Raw genomic sequence first — 17,305 nt, 5'->3', positions numbered from 1 at the left:
CATTCTTCTTCTTAGCAACTTTTCAGCACTTGCAAATAGAGAGATTAGCAATTTACCACCCTTTTCTTCCCCCATAATTTCTCCATTTTTTTAAAAAAAAATCTCCTATTACTCAGTTTCAGTAGGTTTTCTGTGCATTTGACATATTTTTGACCACTTAGTGTTATGCAGATTTTTCTAAATAAGCCATGTAGAACATAGTGTTTGTTTTTTATCATGTTACCTCATTCCCCCCCCCGCCCTCCGCTTTCATATGTATTTGATAGTGACAGTCAAATAATTATTGTTAGGCAGGACAACACACTCAGTGAAGATTGGAAATATTTTTCTCCCTCCTTGTCAAACTTATGAGAGATACTGTGAATTTTTGAAAGTTTTGTTGTTGTTGCATTTTTGACTGTTTCCAAAGAGTATGTTTTTAAAACAAAAACACTGGGCTCATCGATGAGATATGACTATTCCAGAGAATAAATCCAGGATTCCATAGGATGATGCCATGGCAGTTAAACTGGTGTCAAACTGGTCTAATGTGAGAAAATAGCAGGCCAGAAGTGGCAAGAGAGAACTGCTGAGACTTAAATTTAGAGCTGTATAAAAGTTGTATATATTAAAATGGAACCTGAACATATGATACATAACAAAACCTGAGGGCTAAAAAAATGGTTTTACATCCTCTGAAACCATCCTTCACCCAGGACCTCAGCTCAGTAGCCACTAATGGACCCAACCATCTGGAGGCTCAGTATCAGGATGCATCAATCAAGGAATGAAAGTCAGTAGTATGAAATGGTGTAGCACAATTTTCTGTGTTTTTCTGTTGAAGAAATTCTGTAGGATATGAGCACTGTTCATGTGCAACATTGAAAGGAAGGCCAAATGCATTTTTACATCCTTCTCCTTAGAGATGATAATTTAAATATTAGAGTGCACTCAGTGAACTATTGCTATTGATTCTTCCAGCATGAACAGAACCCCCAGAACAGTGTATTGTTACTCTGAAAAAACTAATTATGTATCCGTGAAATGTGAAATGTAGCAGACAGATTGTTCAGAAATCAGTTTATTGAGCTATACCCAGAGAATACTTTTTTTTAGAATGGGGGGGGGGGGGGGATAACAAGGATGTTGGAAGCAGATCTCAACTGCATGGACCCACTGTTTTTGAAAAAGTGGAATGTACAGTCATATGCTTGCAAAGGAAAAGACACAAACAAAACAAATTCAGAAGAGAGAGCAAAAGCATGTTCTTATTGGAGATCCACATAGCTTCTTTCACTAGAATCCTGTATGGGAGATACATATGCATATGCACCATAGTTATATTGCTATAAAATGAATTCTGGTCCAGTGCCAACCCCCAAGTATTGGACAGCACCACTTGCGGTTGCTGGGAGTCTGTTCCCTGTGATTCAGGAAGCAGCTGACTGCCATTTCCATGCCCTCCTTTGAGTAATCTCCAGTGTGACAGGCAGCAGAATGATCATAGAATCATAGAGTCATAGAGTAGGAAGAGACCACAAAGTCCATCCAGTCCAACTCCTGCCATGCAGGAACTCTCAATCAAAGCATCCCCAACAGATGGACATCCAGCCTCTGTTTAAAGACCTTCAAGGAAGGAGACTCCACCACTCTCTGAGGGAGTGTGTTCCACTGTCAAACAGCTCTTACTGTCAGGAAGTTCCTCCTAATGTTGAGGTGGAATCTCTTTTCCTGGAGCTTGCATCCATTGTTCTGTGTCCTAGTCTCTGGAGCAGCAGAAAACAAGCTTGCTCCCTCCTCAATATGACATCCCTTAAAATATTTAAACAGGGCTATCATATCACCTCTTTACCATCTCTTCTCCAGGCTAAACATCCCGAGCTCTCTTAAGTCATTCCTCATAGGGCACCATCTTAGTTGCCCTCCTTTGGACAACCTCCAGTTTCTCCACATCCTTTTTGAATTGTGGTGCCCAGAACTGGACACAGTATTCCAGGTGAGGCCTGACCAAAGCAGAATAGAATGGCACTATTACTTCCCTTGATCTAGACACTATATTTCTATTGATGCAGCCTAAAATTGCATTAGCCTTTTTAGCTACCGCATCACACTGTTGACTCATGTTCAACTTATGGTCTACTTGGACTCCTAGATCCCTTTTACATGTAGTCTTGTTCATCCAGGTCTCCCCCATCCTATATCTGTGCATTTTATTTTTCCGCCCAAGTGCAGTACCTTACATTTCTCCATGTTGAATTTTGTTTTGTTAGCTTTGGCCCAGCTTTCTAGTCTATTTGGGTCATTTTGAATTTTGATCCTGTCCTCTGGGGTATTTGCTACTCCCCCTAATTTGGTGTCATCTGCAAATTTGATAGGTATGCCCCCAATTTTGTCCTCCAAGACATTGCTAAAGATGTTGAACAGCACTGGGCCCAGGACAGAGCCCTGTGGGACCCCACTGGTCAATTTTCTCCAGGATGAAAAGGAGCCATTATTGAGCACCCTTTGGGTTCGGCCAGTCAACCAATTACAAATTCATGTAATAGTTGCCTTGTCTAGCCCACATTCTAAAAGTTTGCTTGCAATAATGTCATGGGGAACCTTGTCAAAGGCCTTACTGAAATCAAGATATACTATATCCACAGCATTTCCTTAATCTAACAAGTTGATAATTTTATCAAAACAAGAGATCAGGTTTGTCTGGCATGACTTGTTTCTCTGAAAACCATGTTGACTTTCTGTGATTATATCATTGCCTTCTACATGTTCACAGACTCTCTGTTTAAGGATCTGCTCCAGAATCTTTCCTGGTATCGATGTCAGACTAACTGGATGATAATTGTTAGTATCCTCTTTTTTCCCCTTTTTGAAGATGGGGACAACCTTTGCCCTCCTCCAGTCTGCTGGGACTTCTCCTGCTCTCCAGGAGTTCTCAAAGATTATTGCCAATGGTTCCGATATTATATTTGCCAGTTCTTTTAATACCCTTGGATGTAATTCAACTGGTCCTAGAGACTTATATTCATTTAGGTTAACCAGGTATTCCTGCACTATTTCTTTATTTATTCTGTGTTGAAATTCCCTTATTCTGTCCTCTGATCCATTTTCCTCAGGTTGATCACCCTTTGCCTTTTCTGAGAAGACTAAAGCAAAAAAGGTGTTGAGTAATTCTGCCTTTTCTCTGACCTTGTTAGCATTTTGCCATCTTCTGCACACAGTGCCCCACCTTTTCCTTCTTCTTCCTTTTGCTGCGGACATATCCAAAAAGCCCTTTTTATTGTTCTTAACCTCTCTAGCAAGCCTGAGTTCATTCTGTGCTTTAGCTTTTCTGACTTTACTCCTACACATGCTGACTATTTGTTTGAATTCCTCTTTGATGATTTCCCTGTTTATCCATTTCTTATACATGTCTCATTTAAAACTTAGCTCCTCTTGTTCTTTAAAGTTCCTTAATCATCCATCTTGGCTTCTTGAGACATCTTCCATTTTTCTTCCTCATTGGAACTGTTTGAAATTGTGCCTTCAGTATCTCCCTTTTAAGAAACTCCCATCCGTCTTAAACTCTCTTCTCTTTTAGTATTGCTGACCATAGGATCACCCCCAGTATTTCTTCTAAGTTTACTAAAATCAGCTTTCCTAAAGTCTAGAATGTGTGTCTGACTATGCCTGGCTTCTCCTTTCCACTGTATAACAAACTCCAGGAGAACATGGTCAATTCCACCTAAGGATCCCACCACTTGCAGTCCATTAACCAAGTCAGGTTAGGATCAGATCTAAAATAGCTGGCCCCCTTGTTGCCTCTTCTACCTTCTGGACAATGACATTGTCTTCGAGGCAAGTGAAGAATTTGCTAGACATTAAGGATTTGGCTGAGTTTGACTTCCAGCAAATATCAGGATAGTTGAAGTCACCCATCACTACTACATCTCTCCTTTCTGAGTGTGTGGTCATCTGTTCTAGAAAGGCATCATCCAATTCCTCCATCTGACTGGGGGGGTCTGTATTAGACTCCCACAATAACATCCCTGTTGTTTCCCTCCCCTTTAATTTTTATCTAGATGCTCTCCACCTGGCTTCCAGGATCAATGTCTTGGATCTCCTCAGTGGTATAAATGTCCCTGACATATAATGCTATTCCTCCTCCTTTCCTGTTTGGCCCGTTTCTCTTAAAAATATTATACCACTTTATTTCTACATTCCAAACATGCGACTCATCCCACCAGGTTTCAGTGATGCCTATTATATCATATTTGCTTTGTTGTGCTAGGAGTTCAAGTTCATCCTGTTTATTTCCCATGCTCTGTGCATTAGTGTAGAGGCATCTTAAACATGAGTCCCCCCTACTTGCTGCCTGTGCAAGTTTTTTTTGCCTCCCAATTTCCGGTCCTTGCACTGTTTGCCTTGTACCCTCTGTGTCAGTTTGACTAGTCTCTCCAGCCCTTTTGTCTTCCAGAATATTGTCTCCCTCCCCCACAAAACTCAATTTAAAGCCCTCCTAATCAAATTTTTGAGACTACTGGCAAAAATGTTTTTGCCAACTGGTGTGAGATGCAACCCATTCCTTGCCAGAAGTCCCTCGTCATGGAACCGCAGCCCATGATCCAAGAATCCGAACTGTTCTTCACGGCACCATCTACAGAGCCAGTTGTTTACATCCGCTATTTTCTTCTCCCATCCTGGACTGTGCCCTTCAACTGGGAGAAGAGATAAGATGAGAACCTGTGCATCCATTTCTTTCAGCTTCCTACCCAGAGCCTCATAAACCTTACTGATATTCTGAAGGCTGTTCCTTGCAGTGTCATTGGTTCCCACATGAACCAAAAGAAAGGTCAGTAGACTTGACAAGTTTTGTCAGCCTCTCTGTCACATCACGGATTTTTGCCTCAGGGAGACAGCACACCTCCCGAGACATTTTGTTAGGCCCACAAACCACTGCTTCTGTACCCCTCATCAAGGAGTCCCCCACGACCACCACACGCCTCCTCCGAGGCTTAGCAGTGGCTGTTCCCTTTGGTTGTATTCCCAGGGTCCCCTGCTCTGTCCTTGAAGTCTGTCCCTGCTGCTGCTCCTCATCATTCCTGATAATAGAGAAAGATTCAAATCAATTCTGTAGCTGCAAGCTCACAGAACATTCCTTGGTTTCTCTATTTCTGTGTGTGACATTCCTCCAACTATCTCCTTTTGTGTATTTCCTGTCCAAGACTGTCAAGTCTGTTCTGTTCAGGAGAACCTCCTGCTTCCTAAGATGCTGAAGTGTAGCTACCTGGGCCTCCAGCTGCCGGACTTTCTCTTCCAAGAGGGCTACCAACTTGCACTTGGGACAGGTGAAGTTCCCCATATCTCTAGGCAAGAAGACAAACATCCCATAAGTGTTGCAGGTGACTGCAGCCTTCAGTGTCCATACTGAGAAGTCTTAAGGAGGCACTGAAACAAGACTATGGGCTTCCCCTGCTAAACTTGGCTTTTGTCTCCAAGCTCTGTCACTGAGTTTAAGTCACTGGGCCTATATTTATGTAGAGAGCTCCTGGCTACTAGCTCCTTCCAGAGGCAAATCTCTGACTCACTTCCTCTGAGGAAAAGTCCCCAATAGCCCCTTAAGGAAAAAAAAGGGAAAAGTGAAAAATGTAAAGAGCCCTCCTCCAACAATGTTCTCAGGCCAGCTTCTCCTCTATTCTCCAAAACCTCCTTGAAAAATTAAATTTTGTGCACTGTTAGATCCCTGGTGAAATTCTCCCTCACATCAGAGATTGCTCATAGGAGGGAAATCAACCAGCTGCTTCCCAGTCATCACAGGAACAGATACCCATCAATCACAGCAGCAGCTGATGCCAGAAAAGTAGAGATTGGATCCCTATGCAACATGTTATCTAATGTTATCTAATGACTATCTAGGAATCATGAAAAAATAACAGTTGTGATCAGTATAACTGCCATAGAGAATTCCAGCCAATGTGTATATAGTCTATATTCTTGCAATAGATTGTATCTTGACTCATCCATTTTGATTCTGCCTAATTTAGTCTATTTACATTAGCCTGATTCAAGAAAAATTCCTGTCCTTGCCTATCTGCTTGCAACTTCAGTCAGAGTTGGCTTTGGGATTCGCCGCATACCATGCAGCTGTGGTCAAGTCTACATAGGGACCATCAAACACAGTGTGCAAGCCAGAATCAAAGAACACAAGAGACACTGCAGACTGGGCCAGCCAGAAAAATCAACAGTAGCAGAACATGCCACAAGCCATCATGGGCATAAAATACTGTTTGAAAACACTGAAATGCTGGACCATGCCAACCACTACCATGTCAGGATGCACAGGAAAGCCATTGAAATCCACAAACATCTGGATAATTTCAACTGGAAAGAAGAAACCCTTAAAGTGAACAAAATTTGGCTACCAGTCCTGAGGAATAGCAAAATAAGGACTCAGCAAATGCAAATGGGAAACCATTCAGAGTCAGGGGCTTTCCCAGCAGATAATGATCAATAATTAGCAGACATTAATCCTCTTTTGCATTAGCCTCCCAGCCTGAGACCTGCCATCAGCAACAGAACAATACACATGCAAATTACTCCTGCATTCCCAGGCTCACACAGCATATATACACCCAACTTTTTCCATGCAAAGCATTCTCTGAAGATGCCAGCCACAGATGCTGGCAAAATGTCAGGAAGAAACTCTTCTAGAACATGGCCACATAGCCCGAAAAACCCACAAAAAACTCTGGAAGTTATAGTTCAAAAATGAATACTTTGGAGCTCTGCTTGTGTGTGCCTGTTCACAGTGTAGCACAATGTTGCTTCAAGCACAAGAATACTGTGGAGTTGCCCTAGACACTTGAACACTTAAAAGATTACTTAATTTCTGTATTAATCTTCAGAGCAGTTAATGGATATATTACTTGTCATCAGCAAAGCATCTTACAATTCAAACTCCTGCCTCAACCATGTCATTATAAAATGAGCCCTGATGGTGCATATAGGTTTCCTGACCTGCAAAGTTAAAATGAGACATGACACAAGATCTATTTTTGTTATGCTTATTATTTGTAAGAATACTGGGCTTCTATAACAGAGGAGCTTAAGAATGAAGTAAAAAGCTTTTTTTAAAAAAAAAAAGGTTATGGGCTTTAATCACAAAAATGACTTATTTGGATTTCAAGAAGTCATATTTTTGTTTTGGTATATTTTGTATTTGTTGTTGATTTTTTTTGTAAGATGTAATATATATTGTATATGTAGTTTTCCCCCCTTTCTTTTCATGTTGTGTGTTAGGATCTGTTATGTAATGTTATATGATGTGATATGTATTATTTTAATAATTCAATAAAAAAATGAAAAAAGAGAGGGAGAGAGAGAGAACTTACCTGAATGGAATCCATACTTACAATGAGACCAACGGATGGAGAAAATTCCCTTTGGGTGGTTTGAAGAGAACCTAATAAAGTGAATGACAGACATCCTGATCTACACATTAAACTTCCCCAAAACTGTAGAGAACTGAAGTCTTCTTTCATTGACAAGGAGAAGTATATATCACCAGTTTATATGGTGCAAAGACAGCAATATCTCATGGCAAGTGACTATTTTATTTTGATAGTGTGGGCTGAACAACAACACTATTTAAAGAATGATAGCACTAGACAAAATTGGATGAGATAGCTTTCATCATCCTTTTCTGAGAGGTGAGGAGTGGTGGCATGCCTTATTTCCTTACTCATGTGTCTGTCTACCTCACTTCAAGATGCCTTTAGCCATCCATGAAGAACCACAATGTTTGAATAGGGATGATGTTCATACAAGCCAACATATGTAGGCCTGTTTCTTACAGTTCATTTCCAAGATAAAACTCAGGAATCACTCACACTGAACCTATTGAAGGCAGCAAAACTAATATGTAAATATACTAAGCAGCAATGGTGAAATAGAGCTGGTGCATAAAATCCAAATTCAGACAAAGAGTAATTCTTTAAGAATCTTCTAAACCTCATGCGTATTTGAAGGAACTATTCATTCTTCATGGTATACAAAGCTATTCCAACTTATTTCATTCACTTAAATACACTGAAACCTACTGTGGGAAATTTCAAGCTTGCTTTTTGACACTGTGCCAGCTAGGTTTTGACATCTTTGAATGACTTTGATTGCAAACATTGCATTGCTGATATTGCTTATAGGCTAGAAGCCATACTCAATCAAGTCCATAAAGACTATAAGGAGAGAACCATTACATTGACTTGAGAAACACTCCCTGCTGCTCAAAGAAAATATTCAGTTGTTGGCAGAAATGGAGGCAATTACTATAGTCAGAGATTGAAAAAAGAGAACTTAGATATGCTGCCATACATTGAGTCCACTGAAAGATGCCATCCCAGTTGTTAACACTGTTAACAATAAAAGGAGTGGGGATGGAGAAAAATCATATTGCTGGATAGCTAAAAAGATTATGCTTTTAGTTACTGACTGGAATATAGGATGATAATGCAACATGACAGCTGACTGCCTCAGCTACATTTGAGATCGCCAAATATTTATAATTGACAAAACCATTAATCTTGCTTTCTGGATTTTGATTTGAGGATAAACTATGGTTTATGCAGTTTCCCATTTGCAAGAAGGTCAGATAAGAATGCATTTTATCGCCCCATCTTTTTAATTTATATGTAGAATATATCATACAGAAAACATGGTTAGGATCAGGGGAAGGATGTGTGAAATCTGAGGAAAGGAACATCAACAATTTAAGATATGCAGATGACACCATATTATCTGAAAACAGCAAAATTTCAAATGGCTATTAAAATTAAGAGAAAAATGGGGGGGGGGAGACAAAGTTACAGCTAAACATTAAGAAAAAATAATAACCATAAATGATTTAAATAAATTTAAAGTGGGTAATGAAGACATTGAAAAAAATTTGTATACATAGGCTTAGTAAAAATGGAAAGTACAGAAAAGAAAATCAGAAGAAGACCAAGATTTGCTTTAGCAGCTATGAAGATCCTCAAGTATCAAATTCAAAAGTCAGAATCATTATATTTCTGATTTCTAAGTATGATTGAGAAAGCTGGGGAGTGAAGAAAGCTGACAGGAAGAAAAATAAAAGGATTTGAAATGGGGTTCTGGAGAGGAATTCTACAGATATTTTGGAATGCTGAGATATCTGAATGAATCCTAGAGCAAACTAGAACTTAAGTGTCCTTGGATGCCAAGATGAAAAAACTTACATATATTTTGGATATATGAGGAGATATTGTAGCTCACTGTTACAGATAAGATAATAATGGAAGATTGTAAGAAACAAGTAAGATCATGTTAACGTTTGATTGATTCTATCAGTGATGATATAGCCCTGAGTCTGGAAGAGCTGAGGAGGCCAATTGATTACTGGGGCTCTCAGAGGGCTCCCTTTCATAGGGTTGTCAAAAGTTAAACTTGACTGGGTGGAAAATGACAACCAATACAAATTACCATTAGATGCATCAAGACAACATGACAAACTATAGTAAGCAGAAATTTCTAGGCTTTGCCTTTGGATGAAAATGAAAAGAGCCCAGGGTTGTCTGCTTCTTCTCAAGCAATGATTTATCATTCCACTTGAACTGACCTTTTGCTTAAATAGGGATTTGAGGGATCGCCTGCTTCCATATAATCCTCCCCGCACCCTCAGGTCCTCTGGGAGGAATCTACTGCAGCCTTTAAAAACCAGACTAACTGCTACCTCCCAGAGGGCCTTCTCTGCAATTGCTCCCAAACTATGGAACGGTCTGCCGGACGAGATCCATCAAATTGCCAGCTTAGACAGCTTTAAAAAAGCTGTCAAGACGGATCTCTTCCGGCAGGCCTTTCTTGAATAAAAGTCCCCGGCCACAGAATGAATGCCCCCCACATCATGTATTAGCCCACCACTCTGTCCTCGTATTTTTTATTTTTATTGTGTTTTTAATAGTTATTTTAATTGTAACATGTTTAATCCTGTTTTAAGGGGGGGATTTGGAACATAATTTTGTAAATGTGGATTTTAATATGTTGTGAGCTGCTTTGATTGTCTAGTTACAGAAAAGCAGGATAAAAATAAAAGTTTTATTTTATTATTTATTTATGAGGATGTTGGAAGCAATAGTTCAGCAACATCTGAGGAATTGCACAGTTCTTACCTCTGGTTAAAAAAAATGGGAGAAAGTCTTTCCAGGTAGATCTGTCCTTTCTGGCAATCTTTGTGAAATCCAAAAATTGTGCATCATTTGGAATATTTCCATTTTATCCTACTGTATATTAAGCCTTCTTCCTACTATACTATTCATCCAATTTTAAAATACAAAGAAAATCCTTTTATCAAAAAGATTAGACAGTGAGTTAACCAAGCAGATATATTTTTTTTCTCCATTTAGTAAATTGTGGATCTAGTGGCTGTGATCCAGCCTATCCATTTGTGTCTTTATGTATAATGGCAGACTGGCTCACAGCCTGTGTGCTAAAATAAAAATGATACAGATGTTCAACTGCTCTATGTTCCTGGTTGCAACAAAATTGTGTTCCCAAATGTTTTGTGTGCATATTTTCATGTAGCTACAATATTCCCAATAGTTTAAGCAACAGCATTATTGCAGTTACATTTTTGTTCTATTGCTTTCAAATCACTTTTATGAATATTTGCAACAGTCTCTCCAGCACTGAATGAAATGGGCTGAAAATAAGAAGCAAATAGTAATGTGAGTTGTATGGATTCCTTAAACCTTTCAATTTACCCTAGTGATAAAGATTCACATGTTCCCATCAGCCATGTCACTTGACCTGACTCTCATAACAATGATGACAGATATTATTAAATTTGCTCCATGGATTCCCCCCTCCCCATTCCATATTCTGTTTCTACTCCCCAGCCACCTTAATTAAATCTAAGATAACTCGCATTGTCAGATAAATCTACAGGGAACTTTGTACTATTCTAATTAAGAACTAATAAATATTTAATGATGACTTTGTATTTATATATAATATTAGAATAATAGCTTTCAGTGTAAACTCTGCAGCAGTGAAAAACGACAGTTACACTGATCCAGGAAGAGGCAATGACCTCCTGAACTGCAAATTGTGAACAAGAAATATTCATGATGTCTTTTATTCTTGTGCAGCAGTGAAAAAGACTTTCAGAAATTACCCCTTTTGCATATGAGGACAAAATAAATGAAAATTTGCCTCCCTTCTAAGGAGTGGAGAGGTGACACTGGATTATATTTCATCTTCCAGCAGCTCCGCCTGCCCCTATCCTATACTTTCACTATGCTCACCCTTGTAACAAAACAAGAGAGAAAGCTCAGACTTGCAAGCATGCATCTTGAACCTCATAAAACAGAGACTGGAAAGCTCTATGAAGTTCAGTATAACAGTTAACATCATGGGGAAGAGCCCTGTTCAACCGTGTCACTGGCATTATTCAAGCCCTATGCCACTGTCCAATGCCCATTTTTCCTTCTTCATGTAGAAAGAGGCACACTGTTCTGTGTCTGTATAAAAATGTACTCTTCTCTCCAGTATTAGATTGTGGATAACAAGGGCATTAAACTACCCAGGTTCTCTCCCCTCCCCTAGGGAAGAAAAAGGTTGGCAGCTTTCCTGAATAAAACCAGCAAGTGGCATAAGATTCAAGTGTCTTCCTGCTGTTTCTGTGATTTAAATCACTGATCTTAATGCTTTTTCTCCTTAATTACCCAGCATAGCATAACTGAGGCAAAAGACTGTGCACTTACTGTCATGTCTAACAAATTTCTTTACCTATCACTCAGAAATGTAGCATGTGTTAGGTGGGACTGAAAACGCTACAGAAGTTCCCTCTAATCACCATTCTTCCTAAGAAATGAAGTATTTTGCACACAAAACAAATATAACAAATGGTGATGCTCCTTCCTTCAACAGTGTGAATTCTCATAAATTTTCTGTACTCAGAATGAATTTATGGTAGATATCTTTGTATTTGCTTTTGATAAATGTTGTAGGAGAAATCCCTGAAATATAAATTTTCAGGTAAGCTTACCCAATTAATGCTTCTCAGCTAACAAATGTTTGCAGATATACTTGCTGACAAATCCCCATATTGTTGTAATATGCTTCCCTATTTTTTAAAAAAATGCATACAAAATGCATATAGTATGGGAAAGTGTGCACAAAAATGTTGGAAACTACCTGCAAAAACATGTACTTGCTACACGTGCACATTGGTGTGTCTGTTGGGAAAAAAATATTTTTTAATTTCATTTTTATGCCACCTTTCTCCCAGAAAAGGACCCAAAGCAACTCACAGATAAAATCTTATTTAAAAACTTTACAATAAAAAAAATTAAAACAATTAAAATCAACTAGCTAAATCCTCTTGAGGGTTGCATAAAATGCTCATTAAAAAGCCTATGTCATTTCATGTAGTTTTAAAAAAATGTACAAGCTGGGTCTATATGGTATGAAAAATAAGAAATGAAGGGCGATCCTAACTAATTTGCCCAAACTTGTCCTTGTCTTGACTCTAGGTCCAATGGATGTTAGTCAAATGTTGGTCTGGCTTAGTCACATCATGTGACTAAGACCTTGTCTGCACTGGTCAGTATACTTCGGGGGCAGTCTAGAGTAACCTGAGTCTACAGGTGCCCTGATCTCCTCCCATTACCTGGTCCTCATTTCCTGCACTGCAGCAGCTGTCTGCACAGGTGTCCCAATGAGCTGCCCAGTACACTGCCATTGCAGGTCACTAACCTCTGAGGTCAGAACAAAATGCCCAGCAGTGGTCATATGCTGAGTGCCTTGTTCTGTCCTCAGAACAAGTGAACCACAGCAGTGGTGGCCATGCCAGATGGCCCAGCAGGATGTCTATGCAGACAACCACCAAGATAGAGGAATGTAGGGGCCTAAATCTTCCTAGAAGATCTGAAGTAATAGGTAACTTTTAAAAGATGCAAAGGGTGTGTGTGTACAGCCCTGTTTTGGTGTGGACTGCTTACACAAGAACTGGAGTTTGGGATGTTGTTGTCCAAACAGTATGATTCTAAAACAGGTGGAGGGGAGGATGGACCTTTTGCTCCTTACAGACAAAAGCTGAATGAGGTACTGTGAAGTGGGAATAGCAAAACTCTGGATATCTCAAAGCAGAAAATAAAGTTTGGGGTTTTGGCTTTCCTTGAAGTGAAGAGGGTTATGGAAGGAGAAGAATGGGGAAGGAGAGATAAGGGCTGAATAGGGAATAATGAAATGTATGCTGAAATGTTATGGAGATGGTGTAATGTACGAGAGAACAAGAAGAACTTAATATGCATGTTTTTAGATAAAACAATATTGAGGTTCCAAGTTAAAGAGATGTCAACTCATGGGACCTCTGGTTCACAGGCCCAGGCATAGTAGTGAAGGCTCAATCAGTACCTCCCCAACTGTGTTAACTGATCTTCCTGTGCCACTTGGATCTATCTTCTCTTTTTCCAAATCCTGCTCACTGATTACTGTTGGGTTTGAGACATTTTCTTCATGAACAGTTTCACAACAGCAAGAAGGATCAGAGTGAATGAGATTTCATACCAAATCTGGAAACTCAACTTTTTCTTACCTTTTTTAAAAGTGATTGTTCCAAATCTTGTCACAAGCAATAGTATCTGAGCTTAGAATTACAGTACTGAAAGCCACATCATCATGTGCATTTGTAAGCTCAACACCGATTGCATCATTTGTAGCTTCTAGCTTTTGATTAGTACCTATTGCCATAAATATCCCCGATGTGTTGTGCCTTCTGAAAACATAAAAGACACGATTCCTATCCAGATGAACATGCCTCAAAAATAGATAAGCAAATAGACATACAGCAGGGCAGGAACGTGAGATGCAGTTATACATCAGTAGGAAACTCTGGCGTGTTACAGACTGCCCAAAAGCGAGCGGTCTGGCGCCGGCTCTATTAGCTACGCCAAGAAGCCCCAGCGGCCAGACCGCGAGGCTTCCCGGCGCAGCTAAAAAGGAGCGCCGAAATGGCGCTCCTTTTTGGCCCCTGGAAGTGGCGCCGTGAGGCGTGCACTCGCAGCATCACTTCTGCCGCACCACATCTGGACACTGTCTGTCTGTCTGTCTGTCTGTCTCTCTCTCTCTCACACACACACACACACACAGACTTCAAATATGGCTATGTTTGATATGGCTAATAAAACATCTAACCTCGCATCTAACATGAACCAAATGTAAAATGCATTGCTCATCTTTGGATCATGTGTCTGTGCTTTGTTTCTTTCCTCTTCAATAGAAAACATTAAGGCAAAATTATGTAGTTTAGCATAAGGTTAGCCTCTTCATATACTATCAATGTAGTGTACTTTAATATTGAGGTGAAATTAAAAAAAAAAACACAGAGTAATAGCATAAAATATAGCAAACAGGAAATTTAAATGCTAGTTGTTTATTCTCCTCTTATTGCCTCATATTCTTTCCCATTTTCCTATGGTAATCAGTATGAAATACTGAACTGTCAAAGCTACTAAATGAAGCTCCCCTTTGACATTTTTGTATAGAATTTAATCCCTCATTTTAGGTAGAAAGCAAGCCTGAAGTGCATGTACTGCTCATTAGAGGAACAGCATTGTGCCAAATGAGAGTGAAGTTCTGTGGCGCACCTGTTTGCTGCTCCTCACAGACAACAGGTCAATCATATACTAGATGCATTGATAGGCTATTGGATTCCCAATTAAGAATGTGAAGGATATGTCTCTGAACCCTTAAAGATAGAACAACAGGAAATAAATACTTGAAAATTGTCACAACTTGGAATGTTAGGTTTGAATTTTATTTTGATAATGTTAACCATTAGAAATGGAAAATTAATTTGCTACCATAAACTGTAATTATTGAAATCATTTAACTAGTTGAGTTATTAATTAGCTCATTGTTCTAAATGCTACTGTTGGGGCACACCATGGGAACACATTTTTAAATTGATTCCTTTAAAGGGGCTCTTTTTAGTCCTTTGAAAGTAGCTTTATAATTTTTCATGACATGGAGTCCATAACAGCAGTGGTTCCTGGGAATTGCAGACATGCCATATCCCTTAGAACTGTCAAGTTGGGAAAGTTATGAGGGCTTGGAAAGCAATGAAAGAACAGACCAAAAACTGGAAGTGGGTTCTAATAAAAACAATAACACATAGATTGGCATCCTGTCTGATATTTACAGGATTTTAAAATGGATTTATGATCTTGTAATTTATGATAACTTATGATTTATGACTTTGTAACTTATGATCTTGTAACATGGTTTTAGTTATTCATTTTTATGCTTGTTAATGACCAACCATAACCCAAAATCCTACCTCTTAAGCCAGCAAGCGTGACAACTGAAAAATTGCAGCAGATCAGGTTCCAGAGTCATGATGACTCTAGTGCCCTCCTGGTCATGAATTTATTGAGACAAGCAGATGCTCAGTGAGCTCCATGAATGGAAAAGGATTGCAGTTGTCTTTCCCAGCACACCAATCTGCAGCTCTTCATAAAACCTTTGGTTCAGGCACTACCTGACTGAAGAGGTCAGATCTGGGGGTGGGGGGTGGCATTGCCAGCAGAAGTAGCTACAATGACGGAGTTCCACTAATGATGCCAGGTCTAGCTTTCAAGAGCATCAAGATTTTCTCATCAACAAAGGCATCAAATAACTATGAGATAGAATGAACCTTTTAAGAACATGCTTTAGAAACCTGTGTTCCCTTTACTCTTCTGCAGGTTCTCCATACAGAGACAAGATAACTATAGCAATTCTTCATCTGCAAGAGGAAGGCAAGCTCCACATGATGAAGGAGAAATGGTGGAGAGGAAATGGTTGTCCAGAAGAGGAGAGCAAAGATGCCAGTGCCCTTGGAGTACAAAATATTGGTGGCATCTTCATTGTTTTGGCAGCAGGATTGGTACTTTCCGTCTTTGTGGCGGTGGGGGAGTTTTTGTACAAGTCCAAAAAAAATGCCCAGTTGGAAAAGGTAAATATTGTCCTTTTTGCATTCAGTTTTGTGATTATGGTCTAGTTGTAGCCCGCTGGGCAACCAACTGAAAAGCCATTTTGATGTCTTTCATAGATTTGTTCACACCATTAAAGTTGATAGTGAATGAGCACTGGAGCTTTCATCTTTACAACTTTTAATGTGTCTTCAATATTTTTAATTGTAGCCAGCTTTCAGGACAAGTGACTATTTCTCCTCTTATTCAAGCTTGAAAAAAGACACCTTTTTACTCCTGGAAGTTCACTGCAGTTAATTTTATGGATGAAGAAGAAAGCGCAATCTGTTAATGAGAAACAAAATTAACCTTCTTCAGATAGATCTGGGTTTTTTACTGGCCCAACTCTCTATCAGTCCAAAGTCAGAAGTCTAGAAAACATCTTTCTCTATGTCCTTTCTGGAGAATGTTTGCTCTTCAAACATGTGGCTGTAGCATCTGGAAAAGTATTAAATCAATATATTAATGATTTACTACTGATTTTGATTTTATCTCCTGCACACATTCCAGTTTTAAAATGTAGAAAGTTGAATTTATTCTATACTGGATCAAGCAAGTGGTTTGATGCCCCCCCTTTTTTTAACAGAGATATAAACATCCTATACATTTCTGTTCTCATCATATTTATGTGTATATATGTTCTATCTAAAAACAAGCTAAATTCTGTCTCTTATTTATATATATCAGGGCAAAACTATGTCATGCATATCTGAGGAGCTTGTGACCTCCTTATCTTCCCATTTTTAATCATCACTATGACTAAAATTGGTAGTAAATCCAAGATCACATATGTGTTGATTATTTTTAATGTTATGGTTATTATCTCTCATTTATTTTAAATGTTTGAGACTTCTGAATTTGTACAGATATAGATTTCCTCTTATCCTGAGCACATTTACTTAGAATATCATGCTGGCTATTTCACTGATGCTAGTAAATATCTGCAGGATCTCAGCCACGTACTTCTAGCTTGTTTTTTTGTCAAGTATCATTAGGGCAAATTTTGATACTATATAATAAGCTTTGATGAGGTCACAAGTTCCTTATAAATTATTTGCATATGTATGTTTTTTCCATGAAATTTATGGTAAAAGTGAAAATTCAGCTCCTCTCCAATCATGTAGGATGAATAAATTGTTAAGCTAATTTTGAAGCTTTTCTTATCACTTATTTGAAATCATTAATGTATACATCACAATGGCTTTATCAATTTTTCAAATATGTTAGTTATATAAATGGCACCATGTTTTGTATCAGTTGGTCTGTAATTTTTTTTATTTATTTTTAAAAAACTTCTTTTGTTTAGATAGATAAAGTTGGAACAT

The 17,305-nt window shown here is 38.9% G+C and overlaps 1 protein-coding gene across 1 annotated transcript in view; it reads left to right on the top strand.

The window, feature by feature from the left end:
* GRIK2 (glutamate ionotropic receptor kainate type subunit 2) overlaps window positions 1-17,305 on the top strand; it is a 430,590-nt gene that overhangs the window by 390,440 nt on the left and 22,845 nt on the right. The window contains 1 exon segment of the mRNA XM_042457168.1: window positions 15,714-15,964. Within this exon segment, the coding sequence (XP_042313102.1) occupies window positions 15,714-15,964 (251 nt within the window).

This window comes from Sceloporus undulatus, chromosome 1 (genome assembly GCF_019175285.1).
Source record: "Sceloporus undulatus isolate JIND9_A2432 ecotype Alabama chromosome 1, SceUnd_v1.1, whole genome shotgun sequence".
Classification (NCBI taxonomy): domain Eukaryota; kingdom Metazoa; phylum Chordata; class Lepidosauria; order Squamata; family Phrynosomatidae; genus Sceloporus; species Sceloporus undulatus.
This window is presented reverse-complemented; position numbering and strand designations above follow the sequence as displayed.